Source organism: Armigeres subalbatus, chromosome 2, assembly GCF_024139115.2.
Source record: "Armigeres subalbatus isolate Guangzhou_Male chromosome 2, GZ_Asu_2, whole genome shotgun sequence".
Classification (NCBI taxonomy): domain Eukaryota; kingdom Metazoa; phylum Arthropoda; class Insecta; order Diptera; family Culicidae; genus Armigeres; species Armigeres subalbatus.
In genome coordinates this window covers 354,726,654-354,748,836 of record NC_085140.1, presented here as the reverse complement: position 1 = coordinate 354,748,836, position 22,183 = coordinate 354,726,654, and the positions used below count along the sequence as shown (strand labels likewise).

The following is a 22,183-nucleotide window of genomic DNA, read 5'->3' as shown; positions in this document are numbered from 1 at the left end:
ATTTTGACCAAAAGCTAAAACTGTTAAAACTGCTATAATGTCTAGTTTTAATAAACTCCGGATAACCCTACTTTTACAAAGAATCCACGGTTTTTGGAAAATCATGATCTATGGCCCAGAGACGGGAGAGTTTCGATAACGTTTACGAGACTCGCCATTTAAGTTGTTGCGCGGTTTGTAATTTTTGTGTTCATCAGAAATCCTTTGTACAGCGCAGATGAACATAGTTATTTTTGCAGGTTGGAAGCTATTGCGACTTTTTAGTCTAGTTATATAATGCATAAATTCATTGTATTGTGAGGAAGTGACAACTCAGTTCGTATCTAATCGTGTTTTCTTTAGTAAGCAGAACGATCGGCCGATCATCGAAAATCTTGTTCTTCTTCCTATGTGGTCGGCAATTAAAATAACAAGTGTTCATTCGATAGTGTTTTTGTTTTAAATAGATCAACCTACACGCTATACACGGCACCGTTTACCAAAACGAACCCTGCCACACTCCCTACCCCATATATCCAACATCCTAGTGATTTCTTGTGGAAGTGCAGATGACTCGTCGGCTTCTATCAAAGCAAGTATCATGTCAACATTTTCCTACCTATTCCTTAATTGACCTGCATTCGGACACGGCCGGCGCTGGTATTGCTTATTTTTGGGTCACCAGTTCTTACACATTGAGGATGATGTTAGTCCCAAACTTCATCTGTTGGTTCTCTGAGTAATCAAAGCTGGTCTGGCAATAACGGAGTAGCAACCGTGGGCGGAAAAATGTGTTATGTTTTGTCGATTATTTGTTTTTGTTATTATATGGGACATTGGGGTAAAACGAGGTCTTGCAGCTTCGTGCAGTGAACTTAAGGACAAGCATCTCGGAATCCAAAACAAAAATCACTCGCGTTTTCAAGGGCACACCACTCAATATGAAAGCATCGCACAACTGTCATCTTTATTATTCCACGTATGCTGCGACGCAGCAAAGCTGAAATAATAAAAACGTATTGAAAGGTGTGCCCTTGAAAACGTGAGTGAATTTTGTTTAGGACTCTGTGATGCTTGTCCTTAGCAATTTGATCGATTCCCCAGAAAGTTCTACGATTTGTGTCAAAATGTCAGCGTAATCCGTCAGTACAGAACCGAGATATTGAATTTATTCGCGTTATGTACATTTTTTCCCATTGTGCGATGTGTGTGCTCAATTTGCAGTAAAAAATGGATGATTAATTAATATAGAGCGTCTTAGGAGAAAATGAAAAAAGACTTAACTATTCCATTTATTTCCACATATAGTGAACGACCATCGGCGACATGAACGCACAGGTAAGAAGGGAGTAAATGTATAGACCGGTCTTCGGACCGGATAGTCAGTACACCGTATCGAATGATAACGGCAAGGATGCATAAACTTCGCAGCCTCACGCGGAATGGTAGTCCGAAATACCTTCTTTCCCCGCAAAAATATGAATAAGGCCACATGGAGATCATCTAACAAAGAAATGGAAAATCAAATCGAGCACGTTCTAATCGATGGTAAATTCTTCTCCGACATCACGAACGTACGCACTTACCGCATTGCGAATAAAGAATCCGACCACTACCTCGTTGCAGTACGTCTGCGCTCAAAACTCTCGACGGTGTACAACACACGTTGGAATCGTCCGCAACATTGGGCGGCTACAAGACGGTAGACTAGCCCAAGACTACGCGCAGCAGCTGGAAGTGGCACTCCCAACGGAAGAGCAGCTAGGCGCAGCGTCTCTTGAAGATGGCTGGAGAGATATTCGATCCGCCATTGGTAGCACCGCAACCGCTGCACTAGGCACGGGGCTTCCGGACCAGTGAAACGACTGGTATGACGGCGAATGGGAGTTGTTAGTGGAAGAGAAGAATGCAGCATGGGAGAGATTGCTGCAACACCGCACGAGGGCGAACGAGGCACGATATAAACGGGCGCGGAGGAAAAAGCGCCAGCAGGAAGATCGAGACCGTAAAGAGACGGAGCAACTGTACTGCGCTGATACCACACACAAGTTCTATGAGAAGTTGAACCGTTCACGCAGGGGCCACGTGCCACAGCCTGATATGTGCAAGGACATAAACGGGAACCTCCTTACGAACGAGCGTGAGATGATCCAAAGGTGGCGACAGTACTACGAAGAACACCGTAATGGCGATGTGGCAGAGAACGCAAGCAGGACATAATTTTACCAGCTCCGGATCTCCAGGAAATCCAGCATGAGTTTGGCCGGCTGAAGAACAACAAAGCCCTTGGTGTTGACCAACTACCAGGAGAACTATGTAAACACGGTTTACATAGTTTTGCCGCAGGAGTGGATGGAAGGTGTCGTGTGTTGTAGATCTACATCTATTGTATGCCGTCGACTAGCACCAATTGCAAGAGAGTTCGTGGGGCAGTACCAGGCGGGTGTTATGGGCAAACGCTCCACCACGGACCAGGTGTTCGCCATTCGCCAAGTACTGCAGAAATACCGCGAATGCAACGTGTTCACGAATCATCTATTCATCGACTTCAAAGCCGCATATGATACAATCGATCGGAACCGCTATGGCAGCAAATGCACGAACACGGTTTCCGGATAAACTGACACAGTTGATCAAGGCGACGATGGATCGGGTGATGTGAGTAGTTCGAGTTTCAGGGGCATTCTCGAGTCCCTTCGAAACGCGCAGAGGGCTACGACAAGGTGATGGTCTTTCGTGTCTGCTTTCGCTTTGAAAAGGGTAATACATAGAGCAGGGATTAACACTAGTGGTACAATTTTCAATAAGTTCGTCCAGCTATTTGGCTTCGCCGACGACATAGATATTATGGGACGTAACTTTGAGAAGATGGAGGAAGCCTACATCAGACTGAAGAGGGAAGCTAAGCGGATCGGACTAGTCATCAACGCGACGAAGACGAAGTACATGATAGGAAGAGGTTCAAGAGAGAAGACAATGTGAGCCACCCACCGTTTGCATCGGTGGTTACGAAATCGAGGTGTTAGAAGAATTTGTGTACTTGGGCTCACGGGCAGGCTTGTAAAATGTCATATGCATGTCATTTGACTAATTTGCTCATAACTTTCATCACAAGCCAAATTTATTCCATAGTTTTAGATGTACTCATAACGCTTGAGTAGGGCTATATTTTTGTCCAAGGGTACATTGCTCTAAATATTACATATGAGGCTGGAAAGTGAAAACTCTCCAAAATGTCACGTGTCATTTGACATAATGTCATTTGAATGACATTTTGCCTGCCACGCCCCAGATGACATTTACAGCAATGACTTGTTAGACAAAGGTGTAGGCACATTTAAGCGCTATAAATTCGTCGTACCTCAGGAATGATGGCTACCTTCAGAAAAAAAGTTCTGGGAAAATTATACAACCGAATGCAAATGACATTTTACAACACTGCTCACGGGTGACTGCCGAAAATGATACCAGCAGAGAAATTCACGACGACGAGAGAGAAATTCACGAGACGCATAGTGGCTGGAAATCGTACGTACGCAGATGGCGGACGGTACGTGGAAGAGGCGAATGAACCACGAGTTGCATGAGTTGCTGGAAGAACAATCCATCGTTCACACCGCGAAAATCGGACGACTGCTGTGAGCTGGGTGCGTAACCAGAATGTTGGACAGTAACCCGGTGAAAATGGTTCTCGACAACGATCCGACGGGCACGACAAGGTGAGGTGCGCAGCGGGCAAGGTGGATCGATCAGGTGGAAGATGACTTGCGGACCCTCGTAGACTGCGTGGTTGGCGACGTGTAGCCATGGATCGAGCCGAATGGAGAAGATTTTTATATACCGCACAGGCCACTTCGGCCATAGCCTGAATAAATAATAAATAAATAGTGGAAGTAAATGGAATAGTGAAGTTTTTTAACTTTGCAATAAAAATGGAGGCAGCCATATTGAATTTAGCCGCCATTTAAGATTTATTTTCGGAAACTATTTTTAAATTTCAGGTGTACGTTTTTTCCATCAAAAGTTATGTACGATTTACCAAATTATTTGCTTAAGGCCCATCTGACCAACGAACATTATTTTTATGGCTAATATAATACTACGACGGCAGTTCCTTGATTACATACACTACTACGCCAAATATGTTTTGAAAATGAAGAGCATATCTTCAACAGTATTTTATTTGAAGGACTTAAAAAATTCAGGCATAACGGAGCCGTATTCAAATTATTGTATTAAGTAATTCAAGAATGTTTGTATTGATGCATTTCTATTAAACAGTAACATTCGATGATACAGATTCTAACTCGAAAACAACGATATTTCAGATGGGACTGATATGCGATCATTTGCAGCATAGTGCAAGATCATCGCTGTTGTATTAAAATGCTTTAGATGATTCGCTTCATATAATCTTTTTCTATTGTGGATTATGTGTGATTTTTTTTCAATTTTATAAATATATTGAATTTAGGGCCCTCCTTAGCCGTGCGGTAAGACGCGCGGCTACAAAGCAAGACTATGCTGAGGGTTGCTGGGCTCGATTTCCGGTGCCGGTCTATGCAATTTTTGGATTGGAAATTGTCTCGACTTCCCTGGGCATAAAAGTATCATCGTGTTAGCCTCATGGTATACAAATGCAAAAATGGTAACTTGGCTTAGAAACCTCGCAGTTAATAACTGTGGAAGTGCTTAATGAACACTAAGCTGCGAGGCGGCTCTGTCCCAGTGTGAGGATGTAATGCCAATAAGAAGAAGAAGAAGAATATATTGAATTTATTTGTTTGAAAAATGACAATTGTTAATTTTTGAAATGTTTTCCAGGAAATCAGGGAAAACTGTTTCAAATTGAGCGTGCAGCGTTCTTTCAATTAAAATTAGCTTAAACGTTGTAAAAAGTACATCAAAGTACAAGTACAAAACACGTTTGTTGTGCACAATATGGACCAGCATGAGATACTCAGCGAGGGGAAATATGTATCTGTAAAGTTAAAATCAAATGGTGGAATTAAATGGGATAGTAGCAACTCGTCTTATGACAAGTGAAAATAAATGTCTTTAGATATTTTTTTTCGCAATTCAAATATACAAGAATTTATTTGAAAATTTCATGATTAAAAATAATGCTTTCTATGTTTGTTTTCCAATCCCAAATCTGTCACACATTCGGACCTGTTTGTTATTAAGTGCTTGACGGTTGATTTGTCTGTACATTGGAATTGCTTAAACATTCATTCATGAATTCTAAAAATTGTTGATAATTCTATGAAAGTCCGCCTCTGACCTCTCACAGAGTCCATTAGAATGCTGATTAAAAACTCTCCCTAATCCAGGTGCAAGGTAAATTTACATTTTAGATCAGAGCGCAATCTGTGGGACAGCGTTTGATTCTACGTTGCCGTGTCTGCCTTTCGTGTTGGATAAACACATTTTGCATCCTGAACTGGATTAAAACTGCCACTTTTGGCATAGATGGTAGGTACCTACATTTTATGTCCGGATTGGTGCCAGGCGCTATAGGAAGAGCGGGTGGCGGCTGAAAAATTGAAATTGATGACGGTAATGGAGCCCCCCGGTAGTGCATGCGAGCGTTCGCGTTTTTGCATATTACAAACAACCAAAGTTCATAAATTTTCGTTTCCTTCTCGCACCTCTGCTGTTTGCTTAGGGTTAGAGTGCATATGTGAAATGCGTAATTCATTGCTTTCAAAATCGAAATCCACCCCGGTGGAGTCATATTTATATCTGTTTATCTGGCTGGTTCGCGCTCGTTTATTTTCACATACAGGCGAAATTTACGATCGATTTCCGGGCTGCTATAGAATAAAGCTGCCGGGATATTGTTTTGAAGCTAATAAAATCCAATATCTGACCATCCGTCATGTCCCATTTTGCGAATAAAGATAAAAGAAGTGAAAAGTAATCATTTCTCGTTGTTAAATTTTACCAACTTTCCGACAAGATTCTCCGTTTCGAATCAAAATACAATTTGTATTTGATCGAAAGCATTATAAAGGGTATCACAGAATGAGAGGTCTAACCCAGAAGTTCGTGGCAATTTGAACTTGTATCAATATTTATGATACCAGTCAACATGAAACTTCAATAATCGTAAAATCGAAGCGCTGGAAGCTCAAACAGCGACAAGTTGTAAAATTGGAAACCCTTCGCCACCCTTTTCAACTTTAGATTACGCACCAGCCATGCGATATTAGCTTGGTAAAATGGTATTCGATATATAATGTTTAAAGAAAATCCTCGAAAGTTATAACAGCAAAATTTAAGTGTTGAAAATATAAATTGTCAAAATTTATACGAAATGGCTCCAATTACCGCACACCATATTGCATAAGCACCACTGTGCTTATTTTATCAGTTCTTGCATCAGCACCAAAATCAATAAAAACAGAATTATCCACATAGCAGTATTTGTGCCTTTCTCGAGCATTATAAAAAAAATATTTTAATTATAACTCATAAACCCATAATCCATCCTGGCCCATTTTTAATAGAAAGCTCGAGAGTCGTACATTAATTACGTAATTTTGTTTCTGGGTTTTTGAACCCCCCTTATTTTTGTTTATATAGAGAGTAAGAAAATGACAGACTCCCCTTCCCCATAACTGGTTACGTTTTAGTGTACTTGGGTTTCTTGTTGCAAGCAAATCGTTAAAGGGTACCAAAAATCAATTTGTCGAGCTGAGTCAATTCGTTTTTAAAAATCTATCAATCACCGATAGGGTGTAGCCTTTGCGTAAACATAGTTTATACAAGAAAGTCAAAAAGGATATTGAATCGCCTTCGCTGGGAGAGTTCAGTAATCCCCTTAGGTGAGCCATTTTCCACTTTCAGCGGATTCGAATCTCATAATGTTTCGGTTGGAGAGATGCGATAAAATTTTAATTATCGCTCGAAAATGAATCACGTTAGGCGCGCGCGCTTATTTTGTTTTAATTTGGCGAATCCTTTCTTCGCCTTCGCAATGGCAACGGAAGTGAAAACCGATTCAAGGAACCCTCCTATGAGTGTCACTCAGAAGAAATAAAATAAAACAATCGTGCGCAGGGATACTTAGTTTGCATTTTAATTGTATCGTAAAAGTCAACGTCGTCGCGGCTTCTATTCCAAGTTCGAGCCGATTTCATCGCTTCGGTAATTACCCTCCTGTGGCAATTGGAAAACATCACGCTTCGGGTCCCCATAACTTTGGTGTCAGGATTGTATTTGTGTTTGGAATTTATGCAAGATTTGTATATGCTCTGTTGTTTGTTATTTTTTCTGTGCAGTTTAGGTGGGTTGATTAAGACCGTAGGGAGTAAACAGCTCTGGGAAAAACGAGATATCAACAGCATAATTAAAGTAAACATTTTAATGCTGCCTTGGGGAGTGATATTAAAATAATTTCATTAGTTAGAATGCTGCTGTTTTCATTTTGTTTTATGATATGTTAAACATTTAAAAACAATAGCCAAGAAGTATATTCGGAAAGTCAAAAGAAGTCAAGTAGAAAGTAAAAACAAATTTAATAATTAATTATTAAAAACATATTGCTATTATTCTCAATACATTCTTATTGCAATTATTCTCAATACATTACATTTGTAATATACATTTCCTGATAAAACAAGATTTTGTGTTTTGACCAACAGACGAGGCTATTAGAGCTTCCAGGCATTGAATATTGTATAACTATCATGGCCTATAAGAAAAGAAATTCCATTTTGAGTGATAGGGGGAATGACTGTTTTGGCAGGTTTTGTTCTATTATTGTCAGGGGGATTTTCTATAATTAATTATGCTCAAATTTGTCCATTAGCTTATCAAAGAATATTGTGGCCAAATTTCATGAAATTTGGTTAACAAAAACCCCCCTGACAATAATAGAACAAAACCTGCCAAAGCCGGCATTTCCTCTTTTTGATTTATTTTAGTTTCCGATATCTTAATTTCGAAATATGATGTCATTGATGCCTCATATTTTCCTTTTCCCAGGATGAAAATTAGGGAAACTGGGGTAATATGCACCTCCGGGGCAAAACGACTTTTTGACGTTTTTGAGGACATTTTCAGCAATTTTTCGAGCATATTTGCTACAGCGCATGTAGTTCGGATTGCGAACTACCAGTCCAGCAGTAAACATTCCTGAAAATATGTCTGAAACACCGCCAAAAATGTTAAAAGGTCGTTTTGCCCCGGGGGTGCGTTTTACCCCAGTTTACCTAATTATTTTCCAGATGCTTACGGAACAATACCCAATTCCAAAACGTTTTGATTGCTACACAAAATGACCATTGACATCTGTTGTTAATGATTTATTCCGCTTCATGCAACACTTCAAATTGGAAATTTCCCCTTAAACAGCATTTAGTCACGGGTGCGATGAGGAACTATGCCAATCGTTGGTATCGTCAGCTAGTCCTTTCGAATCAAATCAACCAGCCTTACAATTGAGGTCAAAAGCTAAAAATCATCATGCGCGCTGCTGCCCAAAAGTATTGAAATTATTTTCGAACAAAATACGACAGCATAAAATTCGCATAATCGTAAACCCAATGGTGAAAGCGAAAACAACATCAAAACGTCATAAAATCGAATTATCCTGCTTGGGGAAACTTTTTCCCAAGGGTCGTCCGGCGCACAGTTCCTTCGAGCATAACTCGAAAACAACTACTAGGAGAGAGTCAGCAACGGTTTTCTAATAGATAGCGTTGGTAGTCCAATCGAAAGGGAAATCCTTGATTTGGCTTGTTCGCTGTTGAATATTGTTTTCTTTCTTCTTACATTTGCACTAAGTAACCAGCTCACTGAAGTCTACCGAATTTTAAACAATTTACTGTGGATATACAACAGTAAAGCACATATGACAATTGGACAAATAAAAAAAAACTAATAGCGAGGGAGGTTTGTACCCGGATTCTGATGGCTTTTCCGCAAATGTGACCTTGAAGTGTAGTTTATCGCAAATTCCATATCAATTTGTCCATTTCGAAACATGTGCTGTGCATATGTACAGCCAAGATATTCAACAAATAAAAATGCCGAGTTGCCCCAAAGCCGAGTTGCCGAATAATATACAATTAATTGGAAACAATTTACATTATTTCCTTCTTTGTAAGTTGTATATAGCACTAGTCGACCCGGCAGACGTTGTCCTGCATAGTAGGCGAAAATGCGCGTTATGAACTGCCCATGCGAGATTTCCATTCGAATCTTAATTTTACTGTTTCGCGATTTATTCAACCCTACTCGTGATTTTCGCATGAAAAAATATCATATAAACCCGTCGGAAACTATAACGAACATAACTGCTGAAGAAATGAAGAAAATCCATCCAGCCGTTTTCGAGTTATGCGGATACGAACACAGACCATTTCATTTTTATTATATAGAAGATATACAAGCTGGGTGGCTTTGTATAGAGTGTGAATCAATCTTTTTTTCTTCAAATTTTCACCTGAGTTACTCAATAATGCCGCTTTAATTGAATTTTAGGGGGAGGGTTATGTCAGACCGCATCGTGCTATCGTGCTGTGCGGTTTGGTTTCATGACCGCCCTCCCATTCATTTCATTCATTTATTTAGTATACATATATACAGATAACACTGAATCAACAATTTGACGCCACAATACACGGTTCGAGGCCGCATCTCTCCATCCTCGAATACGCCCCACGCTCGCCAAGCAGTGGTGGAAATCTGCGAACCTTACTCACAAAACGAGAAGTAGGCACTGCAAAAAACTCGCGAATATTTGTTTTTCTTTTTTCTTGCCTACCTACTACTCGCAGAGAAAACAAAAAAACGAACCTTGAAAAATGTTCGTGAAGCTTCGCGAGTCATTCGGGTTAATTTGCCATTTGCCATTACAGTCATAAAACAACATCGGAGCATGTTTCTCACTGATGTTCGAGCAAGAACACAATTGTTTATTGTTATAGTGTTTATGTCAAGTCAAATTTATCCATTGTATTCGAAGTAATCACAAATACTCGCGACCGTGATTTTGACTCCCGAACAAAACACTGCCCTGCTTTTTGTATTTGCTCTGTCCGTACTCGCGAACAAAGCAAGCGCCAGAAAAATGCAGGCAGTAGGTTCGCGCGAGTGTGGCATTTTTGGTAGGCCCAATTACACTCTTTTCTTACTCGTGAAGCGAGTATTTCCACCACTGTCGCCAAGTCGTTCTGCACCTGGTCTGCCCATCTCGCTCGCTGCGCTCCACGTCGTCTCGTACCTGCCGGACCGGAAGCGAACACCATCTTTGCAGGGTTGCTGTCCGGCATTCTTGCAACATGCCCTGCCCATCGTACCCTTCCGGCTTTAGCTACCTTCTGGATACTGGGTTCGCCGTAGAGCTGGGCGAGCTCATGGTTCATTCTTCGCCGCCACACACCGTCTTCTTGTACACCGCCAAAGATGGTCCTAAGCACCCGTCTCTCGAATACTCCGAGTGCTTGCAAGTCCTCCTCGAGCATTGTCCATGTTTCATGTCCGTAGAGGACTACCGGTCTTATTAACGTCTTGTACATGACACATTTGGTGCGGTGGCGAATCTTTCTCGACTGCAGTTTCTTCTGGAGCCCGTAGTAGGCCCGACTTCCACAGATGATGCGCCTTCGTATTTCACGATTAACGTTGTTGTCAGCCGTTAGCAAGGATCCGAGGTAGACGAATTCCTCCCAAAGCGCGGAAAAAATAGAAGGAAGCTGGAGACTTCAGATGTTCCTTCTAACTCTAACATTGGAAATAATTCTTCTCCTATCGAACTGAGCAATCAGTTCGATTTGATTAATGACTGTAACCGTTGGTCCCAATGTGTAGCTTGGTGGCTCCTCCACAAGCATCCTTCTCAATAATCCACGTCGCCGGTGAGCCTCGAATTCCTTTACCCCACCCTAATAAAAAAATAAATATTCTACGTTACAACCTTACTGGCGACGTACATCCAGTTGTAACGAACCATGCATGAGCCGCAATACTTCTTCAATACTACCCGTTACAGAAACCCAAATGCGCGATCTCTTTGCAGCGGTTTGAGCGGGCACTCATTCAGTTCCCTTGTGGTAAATTTATATACCGGTGCAGAATGGTTGCCAACATTAACGAACTGTTGTAGAAGTTTGACAACTTCTGGTTCTCAAAATTTAATACCCAAAGGTAAAATACAAAACCTTCCAAAGAAAAGAGCTTCCAGGACAGTTGGAACGTGACTACCAAAGTAAGAAGACGGTTGCATGCAGTAAATTCACAGTAAAATCATGTGGCGATGTTAAAGTTCCTAAAAGTGTTGTTCGGGCTATGTTAATCAAGCTTTTCTAAAAGTAAACTGTTTCTCAGTGGAAAAATAACTGTAATCAATCTTTCGAGAGAAAACAAAAAAAAGGAAAAGGTAATTATAGAGCAAGAATAGTTAATACGAGCTGTGTATTTAGAGAGAGACGTAAAGTGGTGTATTAACCGTTCGGAATAGGTTTAGAATAGGGACTTTTCTTTTGTGCCCCTTTTCCGAGGAACTTCTTTTATCCGTAGCAGTCTCCAGGACCCGCGTCGAGGCGCAGAACCCGTTATCGACAAGCTGCCTCAGCGGCCATCTTGGGATCCGCCGCACGCCGCCCTAATCGGCCTGCCGAGCATCGGCCAAGCTCCCCGGCAAGTCCATCAGCCGCACCATCCGGCAGTACGCCGCCCTAATCGGCCTGCTGAGCATCGACCACGTTCTTCGACAAGTCCATCAGCCTTAATCGGTCGGCCGACCCTCGACCAAGATCCCCGGCAAGTCCATCAGCCGCATCCGGCAGCACGACGTCCTAATCGGCCTGCTGACCATCGTCCCCGAGCCCCGCCAAGCCCATCAGTCGCAGCACGCCGTCCTAAGCGGCCTGCCAACCAGCGACCACCTTCGCCGGCACACCACCGTACGAAATCGGCCCTACAACGATCCCCGGCAAGTTCGAATCGGCGCCACCGCGATCTCCGGCAAGTCCATTCACCGAACCATCCGGCACTCCGCCATCTAATTCAGCTGGCCAAGATCAGCGATCGCCATCTCCGGCACCTTGCCGAAGGAACCGTCTACAGAAAAGGCCTTATCGAACCTCGCCGCGAATCAGCAATGCTAGCCAACGAGACAGCAAGTCAGCAACAAAAGCGTATGTACACCATTATGATATCTGTTGATATCTGTTGCTGAGTTTTCTGGCTATAGAAATGAGATTTTGAGTAACCTTCAGGGAATCAAGGTTTTATTTCAGATTGCCAGGAAGGGTGACTGCCGCGTTTTGCCGGGACCCTTTGACGATCGTAAACGTCTTCTTCAGTATTTAACTGAGAAGCGCCGTAAATTCACATATGACGACAAAACTGAGCGATTGTTCAAAGTCGTCTTGAAAGGTCTCCCCAGTGATGATAAATCACTGGATGAGATTAAAATTGAAATTTCTAGTTACTTGGATTTTCACCAATTAAGATGAAAAAAAAATCTCACTCTGGTACTTCCCAGAGGGCATTTCTCAAGAATTTTATTTAGTTCATTTCAACAAAAGTGAACTAAATAATATGAAAAGTTTGGAAAAGGTATGTATTATGTCTCATGTCCGTGTTACATGGGAACCTTCCGCAGGCCTGGGGGAAATTTCCAAAACCCTACCCAGTGCCGTATGTGCCAAAAGTGGGGTCATGGAACCAAACATTGTCACATGGATGCTAAATGCATGATTTGTGGTATGAGGTGAACCGGTCAAGGGCCGAAAACCTCTTTAATAAAGATAATAAAAAAAAAAAAAAATGATTTGTGGTGGAACCTCTCACGCCAAGGATGCATGTCCTGTGAGAGAAGATTCCAATAAATTTAAGTGCGCAAACTGTGGGAGGAATCATAAATCTAATTTCTGCACACTTAGTTTTTATTTCTGCAGCAACAATGTTTATCAATATGATTGATATTTTTGACAACTTTTGAATGGCATCAACTAGCTATCTTGTTTAACTGATGCATAATGTAGAAATACCCATGAATAGCGTTACAAATTGGACAATAATGCAGTGTTTGCTTAGCTAGGGCATATTGCCCCATCTTCCCCTAATATTCACATTTCAAAAAAGTGGTGATATTCTGTTGCCGGAAAACTCATGAGGCAAAACGCCTTTTAGCTGGCAGCTCCTAGGGAACAAAGCACCATGCGTCGGCGAATCAGCATTCTGGTATGGATAGTGCGTGGAGACGCAAGTACATTGTAGGTTGCCACTTACATTGTGCATTGCCACTAGGGCGTTTTGCCTCGCCAAAATGTTAGATGTTTCTTCAAAATGTAGAAATTTTCGGTTTTTCCGACCTTCCCACACACTATTTTGAATTTTTTTTTTCGCCTAACCTACATAATTTGAGATCTAGTTTTGTTACGGACATTTTAAGACGGTAAATATGAGGGAAACCACAAAATGCATTTTGCCTCGGTGGGAAGGGGGGGGGGGTTACGGGGAGTTTCGGGGCTTCTTCCCCTACCCCTAAACATCATTGAACGAATTCTGAATTATCCTTCGCCACGCTTCACCGCATACGTTCACTTGTAGAAAAGAGGATTCTAAGCAAATACACAACACCTCCGCAGAAAGGTCAAAATGTTCAAGCAAAAAGGGAAAGACGACCCATTTTATTAATAGCATCACGCTCCCGACGTGACTGTTTGAATTTGTAAAAGTCACGCATCCGGAATGTTGAATTTAGCAAAATGTGAGTGCCACTTTTGCCGCGTGTTTGATTGATCCGCATCACGGGACTACAAAATAGAGCAGGTCCAGAATCGTACAACTTCTAGGGAAGGATAAGAGTTGAGATTGGACGGGATCATCTTTCAAATTAAGGTGCCATGTTTTGATTGTGCACCCTCCGTATGAAACTGGTGTCGATGAGGTGATTTCGCTGATGAGGTCGACCGTATAAATTTGCCGGTCGAGACATATCCATGATGTTGGCTCCGGATTGTAACCGTAGGAAGGCTTATTTACTGCAAATCCTCGCCCGTTAATGGATGGCGTCGTAAAACGGAACGAATGATCCTGGTGATTTAGGCGTCTTTACAGGCACTAAATTTGTTGCATTATACAACCAATCCAGGTGGCACCACAACAGGCTGCAGAAAGCCAAAAGAGTGACCCAGAAACAAACCGAGATTGATATTTATTCGAATGTCTTTTGCTTTTTTGAAGCGTAGCTGACTGGTAGTTTGCCGTTGATTTAGTTCTGCAGTGCTTCTATCGACAAGAAATAACTATTTTGTTCCGATTATTACCTGGCCATAAACCAATCAACTCACTTAAATTTAATGTATGTTCGGCTCGATTTCGAGCTTGAAGGCTCGATTGCTCCTTTGTTTTGTGATTGTGTATGAATGAGACAGAAGCTAGTAGATGTAATATGTATTTTAATTAAAACCCATTTTTTATTATTGAATTAGTTGCCTCAGTTGCTGACAAAATCATCTTTCTTATTATTCATTGAATGATGCTCCGATCAATTAGAGCTAGCTGCTGTACTAAACATCGTCGCAGGCGTTCACCTGGGCAGTATCCTCGGGCCCCTGCTGTTTAACCTGTTTACTTCCGACATGCCAGAACCACCAGAAGGCGGTATTCTGTCAACCAAAAGATATTTTAGTTACAAGATAAACATTGTCGCTGTCGTCGCTGTCCGGAACATCTTTTTTTATAATGGCCCTCCACTATTCACCACACCAAAAAAGCTCACATGGAGCCCCCTGGTAATGGACGCATCTAATCTAAGCATACTCTGAACAGCACGAAACAATAAAAAATTTGAATTAACAATGAACTTGTATGCTTAGAACAATAACAAAAAAACTAAGAAATAATACAGGATAGGAATACTTTAAAACTACTGTAAATCCCAGTGGAACGTGTTCCTTTAAAGGGATTTATGAACAAGAAACGTAAATAAAATAAAATGTAATGATAAAAACAAAGTATAACAATTTAAATTGGTTTAACAGATGATCTTATGATTATAGTAGGTATTCATTGAGCTTTCCCTTCATGTGAAATTTTAATTTAAAATTGAGAAAGGTCGGAGTACAACATGAGAGTTGGATATAAATAAGGACGTTTAAATATAATTTTAAGCATCGATTTTGAAGCACCTGCAGCTTTTTAATGTACGATATACATGCTCTACCCCAGACTGATATCAAATAGTTTAGCCGAGAATGGACGTATGAATAATAAAACGTTAACAAAGCTTTGCTATTTACAAACGTGGAAATACGTCGCATAATGCCGCACAAAGAAGCTACCTTTTTCTCAACATGGCTGATATGAAATTTCCAAGAAAATGTACCGTCTAAAAATATTCCCAAATATTTGAAAGACTCGACTCGTTCTATTACAGTTGCACCAATACTAACAAAACTATTGTATACAACTTTTCTTCTTGGAGAATGAAAAAATATTAATTTAGTTTTCGATAAGTTAAGTGACAAAAAGTTAGTATTAAAATATTCTGACAGAGCGTTCAAATCTTCTTCCATTTGACGCATGACTGTTTTACTGCAAACACCTGGATAAAATAATGCAGTATCGTCTGCGAATAGCCTGGGTAGTCCATGTAATCGTAGGTTCCCCAGGTCATTTATATATGCTAGAAATAAAAGTGGACCGATATTACTACCTTGAGGGACACCTATCCGAATGTGTTTAGATGAGCTACAAGTACCATTGACAAAGACAAATTGTTTGCGATTTTCCAAATAACTACGAATAATGTTATTAGCGATTCCTCGTATACCGTAAGCATTCAGCTTATCCAAAAGAATTTCATGATTTAGTGTGTCAAATGCCTTTTTTAAATCCAGAAATAAAGCACCAACAAGTTTTTTATTATCTATTTCTTCAACAATATGGTCAACGAGCTCTGTAATGGCTGTGAGAGTATTACAGCCCTGCCTGAATCCATATTGTAGGTTATACAGAACATTATGCCCATTGAAAAAATCTAAAAATCTGTTCACGATTAGCTTTTCAAAAATTTTATTAAAAACAGAAAGGGTTGATATCGGTCGGAAATTCTCGACATTTTCAGGATCGTTAGATTTGAAAACAGGTATTACTTTGGCTATTTTAAGGCAGTCTGGGTATATACCAGTAGCAACAATTTTATTGAACATATCTCTTAATATCCGCGAAAAAACACCTGCATTACTTTTCAATACTTTTGGTGGGACGTTGTCTGATCCACTAGATTTACTATTATCCAGACTGTTAATTAGTAAGAGGACTTCATTGTAGGATGCAGGACGCAGGAATATTGAATTTGACACTCTACGAATGCACGAAGTAGCAGAGCTATGATTAGGTACGATATTCGCTGCTAAGTTATGACCAACTGTGGAAAAGTAATCATTGAAAACGTTAGAAATCTCGTAACTATCCGGTATTTTCCTACCATTACATGATAAAATCACATCATTTTGCTTGGAAGTGTTCCCCAAAATTGTTTTGAGATTTTTCCAAAATTTACTATGCGGCGTGTTGTTCAACAGTGATTCATAGTACCGTTTTTTATTTTGTCTTTTCGTGACCTCCACCTTTTTTGAAATATGCAATAGCATTTCTTTCAAATGGTTATCGTTTGGATTCCTTTTAACACGTTTCAAATGAGAGTCCACAAATCAAATGATAACCATGGACAATATGTTCCTTTCATATTTGCGGTTTTAGTAACAGTTTTTGTACATTGGACAAGAAGCGAATTGTATTTGGAAATAATATCTTCAAGACAATCATTAGCGTCTTCAAAATGGCCAACTCCATTTATAAAGTTTTGAAACTCTTGTTCAAGCAAACGGTGATTTACAATGGTTTTAGTGAGCAAAACATTGAGTTTTTTCGTCGGCAGACTCAGCGACGAAATAACGATTGAGTGGTCACTGATGTCATTTAAAATGGTGTCATTTTTTAAAGTACTAATATCATCCAACTTGCAGATAAAGTGATCTAAAATATTATCACTTACGGGTCTTGTGGCATAAGAGTTTGAGCATACAAAGCCATAGGATTCCAAAAGTGTTTTATACTTTATTACTATATTGTTGTTACCATTATTAATTGGAACATTAATATCACCAACAATGAAACAAGAACGATTACAGCTAGTAGAGAATAAAATATTCTCAAGTTCATAAAATCATACGAAGGGGGGCGATATAAACCATGTACATCGTAGTACACACCATTGATGTTTATTTCCAGGTGTATGTGGTGGAAACCATCACAATGAATATTACTGACAAATTTATGTGATAAACTATTCTTCACAAACACAGCAAGACCACCACTAGACTGATTTCTGCAAGAGAACAAACTGTTATATCCAGGAATTTTATACAAAGAACAATTATTATAATTTAACCAAGTTTCTCCAATAACAATTATATCAATAGAGCATTTACACATATCCAGCAATTGTAAAATAGAATCAAACTTATCCATGCTATTGAGGCCCCTCACATTCCATTGTAATATTCTGAGCTGTTTATCGTCATTAGCAATGAGACATTCGTTGAAATCATTTATATTATAGTGGTAATAATTAGTTGCAGTAGCCATTTATTTTAAATTATACAAACAACAAAAAACTATATGTACAAAATTCGTGCTTCGATAGTTATCACGATGCATCTGGTGCGACAATGTTCGCTGTCCGATAGCGTCGTACTAAGTTTTTCAAATCGTATTGATTCTTAATAACCTCGACTTTACAACTCTCCACCTTTCTAACCAGCACGGAGCCACCGTGACCTGTCCAAACAAATTTCAAACTAAGTTGATGTTGTAGAGCTCGAACGTCCCGAAGTAGTTGCAATGAAAAGGGGGTCAGATCCTCCCTGATCGAGATTTTTGTAGGTTTACAATTAATTGTTAGCTTCTCATTAACTTTTGTAGACGACAGCACACCGTATTGTTTTTTCTTCTCTAATAAAACCTTTTTTACAGAGTTACATCTGAATTTCACTCTAACCGGAGGTATTGCATTAACGGACTTAGTTGAACCAATTCTTACTGCTGAGACTATTGACTCAGATGATAATTTAACACCAATTGCTTTGCTAGTCCTAGTAATCAGTTCTCGAGCGTCTTCATTTGGCATCGAAGGTAGACCCAAGAATACTAAATTGTTTAGACTCTCTTCTTTGTGAGCACTATCCACATGCATATCAAGTTTGTTTATGTTATTTATCAAACATATTTGAGATTGTTTTAACATTTCTATTTCTCGTTTCAATAGTTCGTTTTCTTTTTTCAGTTTATGGAATTCAGAAATAATATCATCGAATTTTGAGGACAAGAATGTTTGCGACGATTCTATTGCAGTAGTCAAAGTCTTTATTTCCACTCTCATGTTGTTCATTTCGGCCGAAACCGTAGATTTCAATTCGGAAGTCACAGATGCTATGGTTGGTAACCTAAGATCCTTACAATCACTTTCAGAAGTTTCTGAGCAACTTGGAAAACAAAAATAAAAACCGTCTTTCATACGTTTCAACACTTTGCTAGATATATTGCAACACGACAAGTGTACACTTATGTGACAATTTTTTCACGTAATCAATTTTGTGTTATCTGATTTCAGCAGCTTACAAAAAGTACAAACCGTTCCACTGTTCATTATGCTTAAAAATGTAGTTACTAATGAATGGAAAACCTCAATGAAACAAAAACATATACATAGACATACAAGAAGTACACAGAAATACAATGAAAGTATCAGTAATTTACATCTAATGATCGAGCAATATAAACAACAAGCGATGTTAGGTTTGAAACTTAAGTATTGTAGCCAAACTTATTCACACGCAATGTTGTTTTATCTGACACTACTAACTACAATTTGGGCGACATCGGCGAGGGCTCCGTTCTATCTCAAAGTAAACCAAATCCGCAACCGACGGAACCATACAGTATTCCACATCAAGTGTACTGATAAGTTGAATTTGTCGTTAAATCGACCACAGCCTCATTAGCATGCCTAAGAACTACTTGGGGATAGACTTACACAGCAATATGAGCCGTTGCCAGTAGACAAAACCACAAGACTGGATATCAGTATGTGTACTGAGAAATGTACTAAAAACCTTTCACACTATCAAGCACAGCAGCGTTCGCATCACAGCAACAGCAACAACAGCAGCAACAATAAAGCAGTTTGGACCACGTTCACAGATTAATTTATCTGCAGATGAAGATGAGGATTACTTTCGACAAAGCAATCTACGATGGAACAAATTCGATCCTTAGACAGTAAAAATCACTGAACTTCAATTGACTAGGACAACTATTCCACTAAAGTATCAATTGCACATAGAACTTTTTATAATAATCTAATAGTAACATTGAAATTTGGAAATTAAATACGGAACAATAAAAATAACCACATTCAACTGTTAAACCAGTGCTGTCAGCTTTTGCTGGCGAGGATACGGGATTTAAATGTCAATGAAGGAAAAATACATACGATTTGACAGTTAGGTACCACACATGTTTCGGACAGCAGAACAAAGGGAACCGAAGCGACAATCTTTATCTGGTTACAGATTTGCAGATGACACCTCCACCGTCAGCAGTGGTGCTAGTGACACCACTCCAACGAGGCCTGAATGTCCTGACAGAGTACCTCACCAGCTGGTAAATTTGTAGGGTAAGACGGTATAATGCGCCCTAGCTGGCTTTCATTTCTAGGAAGCTAGGGTAAACTGCCCAATAGTGGACCCCCAACCAATAGTGGACCCTCCAGACATTTTTTAATTATTACAGCACAATGGAAATTTTTTGCTATGAAATTCCATCGGGAGAACCTACCTTACAGTCCTATGATTTGATTACATGCATTGAAAATGCTCTGGAAAGTAAAATTAGTTGATTTTTTACAATTCTATAAAAAATGAACACGATAGTGTCCATTAGAGTGATTCAAATTTTGACTTTTTTGCTCCCCTATGCTTAAACGATGGCATTTGCTATTTTAATAATCGTCCTAAATTTTTAGCTAATTTGGATGTAATTTGACTGAGCACAAGCAGTTTGAAGCTTATATGAAAATTACTATGAAAACAGTAACTTTTGTGAAAAACCGTTCCCCATCATTGCCCATTAAGCTGTAAAAATGTATGATTACGTTAGCAACATGGGAAATTTAACAAGGGAAAATATCGTCGTTGTTGCTAAACGATTTGATGCTGGCAACAAAAGTTATTAGGGAAATACTGAATTGTGGGAAATTCAATTTAACACGTAAAAGAATAACATCAATATCAATAATGAGCATTTCTGTTTTCTTTATAATTTTGCTCACAAAAGTCAGATTGCTTCGCAACAACAACTGACTTTCAGCTTAGGATCTATTCTATGATAGCGATGTGTTAAATATATTCAAATAGATTATGGGCTACCTCACGAAACGATCCTTTACATAAGTGGCATTTCTCATAGTAATTTTCATATAACCTTCAAATGGCACGTGCACAATCAAATTACATCCAAATCAGCTAAAAATTTGGGAGGACTCTTAAAACAGCAAAAACAATCGTTTAAGCACAGGGGAGCGAAAAAGTCAAAATTTGAATCACTCTAGTGTCCATTACAGGAATATTTTGGGGGGTCCATAATAGGGAAGAAGAACGTCCCGAAACGAAACATGAAAATCAAATGAAGTGTCGACTATAGGAAAGCAATTTCCTATTATGGACCCCCAGGGGGTCTACTATAGGGCAAATTTAGTCCAACTTTAGAATGCTAATTTCAAAGAATAACGTCGAGTATTTGAGTGTTTTATGTATGTATCGTGAAGAGGAGATGCAGAGCTTGATGTTAGACATCACGCAAAATTAATATTTTGACAATTTCCACTCCTTATGCCAGGAAGAGCAAAATTTCGCTACTAGGGGGTCCACTATTGGGCATTTTACCCTATAACTAACCAAGGGAAAAAATCAGTTGGTACCTTTAAATATTTGTAAAACCGTCATACTATGTGAATGTGGAAGTATTTTTGTATTACATAATTAAAATAATAGCAAAATACAAAAAGTTACAGTTTTGATGTAATTTTCAATGTTTGTTTGCTCAACATTCTGGAGCGACGCTAGCATACTGTCCGCAAAACTTGCACTAAAACACTCAGTTGAACAACAAAATAACTTTTCTCAGTGTATAATATGATATAAAATTGTTTCCATCTTCAAAAACGTAACGTTTTTCGAAAATATGTTTCAATGGTCAAAACGCCCCAGTGTAGGCAGGACGATATGCCTTTACCAACTAGACACAAGCGCGGCAAGCCTGCAGCAGTGGCTTTAAAACGATATTGAAACAATTGAAATGTAAATCCAACCTACTTAAATGGACTTATGTTGGTTTTTTAATGTCAAGTACATAAGGGTTTGTAACCTTTTTATTATGGGATAGATAAAATACTAATGAAGGGGTAAGAAATCCATATTTAACGACCTTTCAAAAAAGCTGTATTACGTGTTCTCTGCAATATTTTAATATGGCTACTCACAAGCAATGCATTTGCAACCTATTTGGACTACCAAATGACACAAAGTTAGCATAGATTGCGTTGAAATGTAAAAAGTTATCAAAGTGTTGCCTTAGGGGGGCATATTATACCGTCTTACCCTATCAACGCGGCGAGGACCCAGGTCTTCATTTCCCCTCATTCAAAATCAACGTAACGTCTTGTTGAAACTACTGTACCTTTTGATTAACTGTCGGTCGTCATTGTCCCTGAAAAATAAGCTTGCTGTCTACAAGCAAATCATCCTTCCCGTGATATAATACGGCATGCCGGTCTGGGAGAGCTGCGGTAAAACTCATCATCTGAAACTCCAACCAAAATGGGATATCAGAAAATGTAGAGGAGTGTTCCTGATACGAAAAATCTGAAATTGTAGTTTGACAGCGCACATAATCAGAGACAATACAGAAACGAGCACACGCAAATGGTTTCTTGCTGCGAGCAAACTAAAAAGTCATGTAAAGTTTTTTTTTGTGTTTCTAATTTTTATCATTTTTCTTGTGCGATTAACCGAATCAAAACGTGCAAAACCCTGATTGATCCACCTAGCGGTGTTTGTGCCTTTCTCGTACATTAGTTATACTAAAAAAAATTGAGTGAGATTTTCTTAGCGTGTTT

General features: G+C 39.5%; 1 protein-coding gene across 1 annotated transcript; it reads left to right on the top strand.

Moving 5' to 3' along the window:
- Window positions 1–1,305: 1,305 nt before the first annotated feature.
- LOC134210051 (sterile alpha motif domain-containing protein 1-like) lies at window positions 1,306–19,186 on the top strand. Its single transcript, XM_062686073.1, has 4 exons — window positions 1,306–1,317; window positions 11,137–11,197; window positions 11,490–12,128; window positions 19,143–19,186. The coding sequence occupies exons 1-4, from the start codon at window positions 1,306–1,308 to the stop codon at window positions 19,184–19,186; spliced, it is 756 nt and encodes a 251-aa protein (XP_062542057.1).
- Window positions 19,187–22,183: the final 2,997 nt, after the last annotated feature.

Excerpts from the sequence above, each read along its gene's own strand:
- LOC134210051 (XM_062686073.1), top strand. Across the intron at positions 11,198-11,489 it reads GTTGGAACGTGACTACCAAA|GAACTTCTTTTATCCGTAGC; the intron begins GTAAGAAGACGG and ends CCCTTTTCCGAG. Across the intron at positions 12,129-19,142 it reads AGCAAGTCAGCAACAAAAGC|CAGCGTTCGCATCACAGCAA; the intron begins GTATGTACACCA and ends TATCAAGCACAG.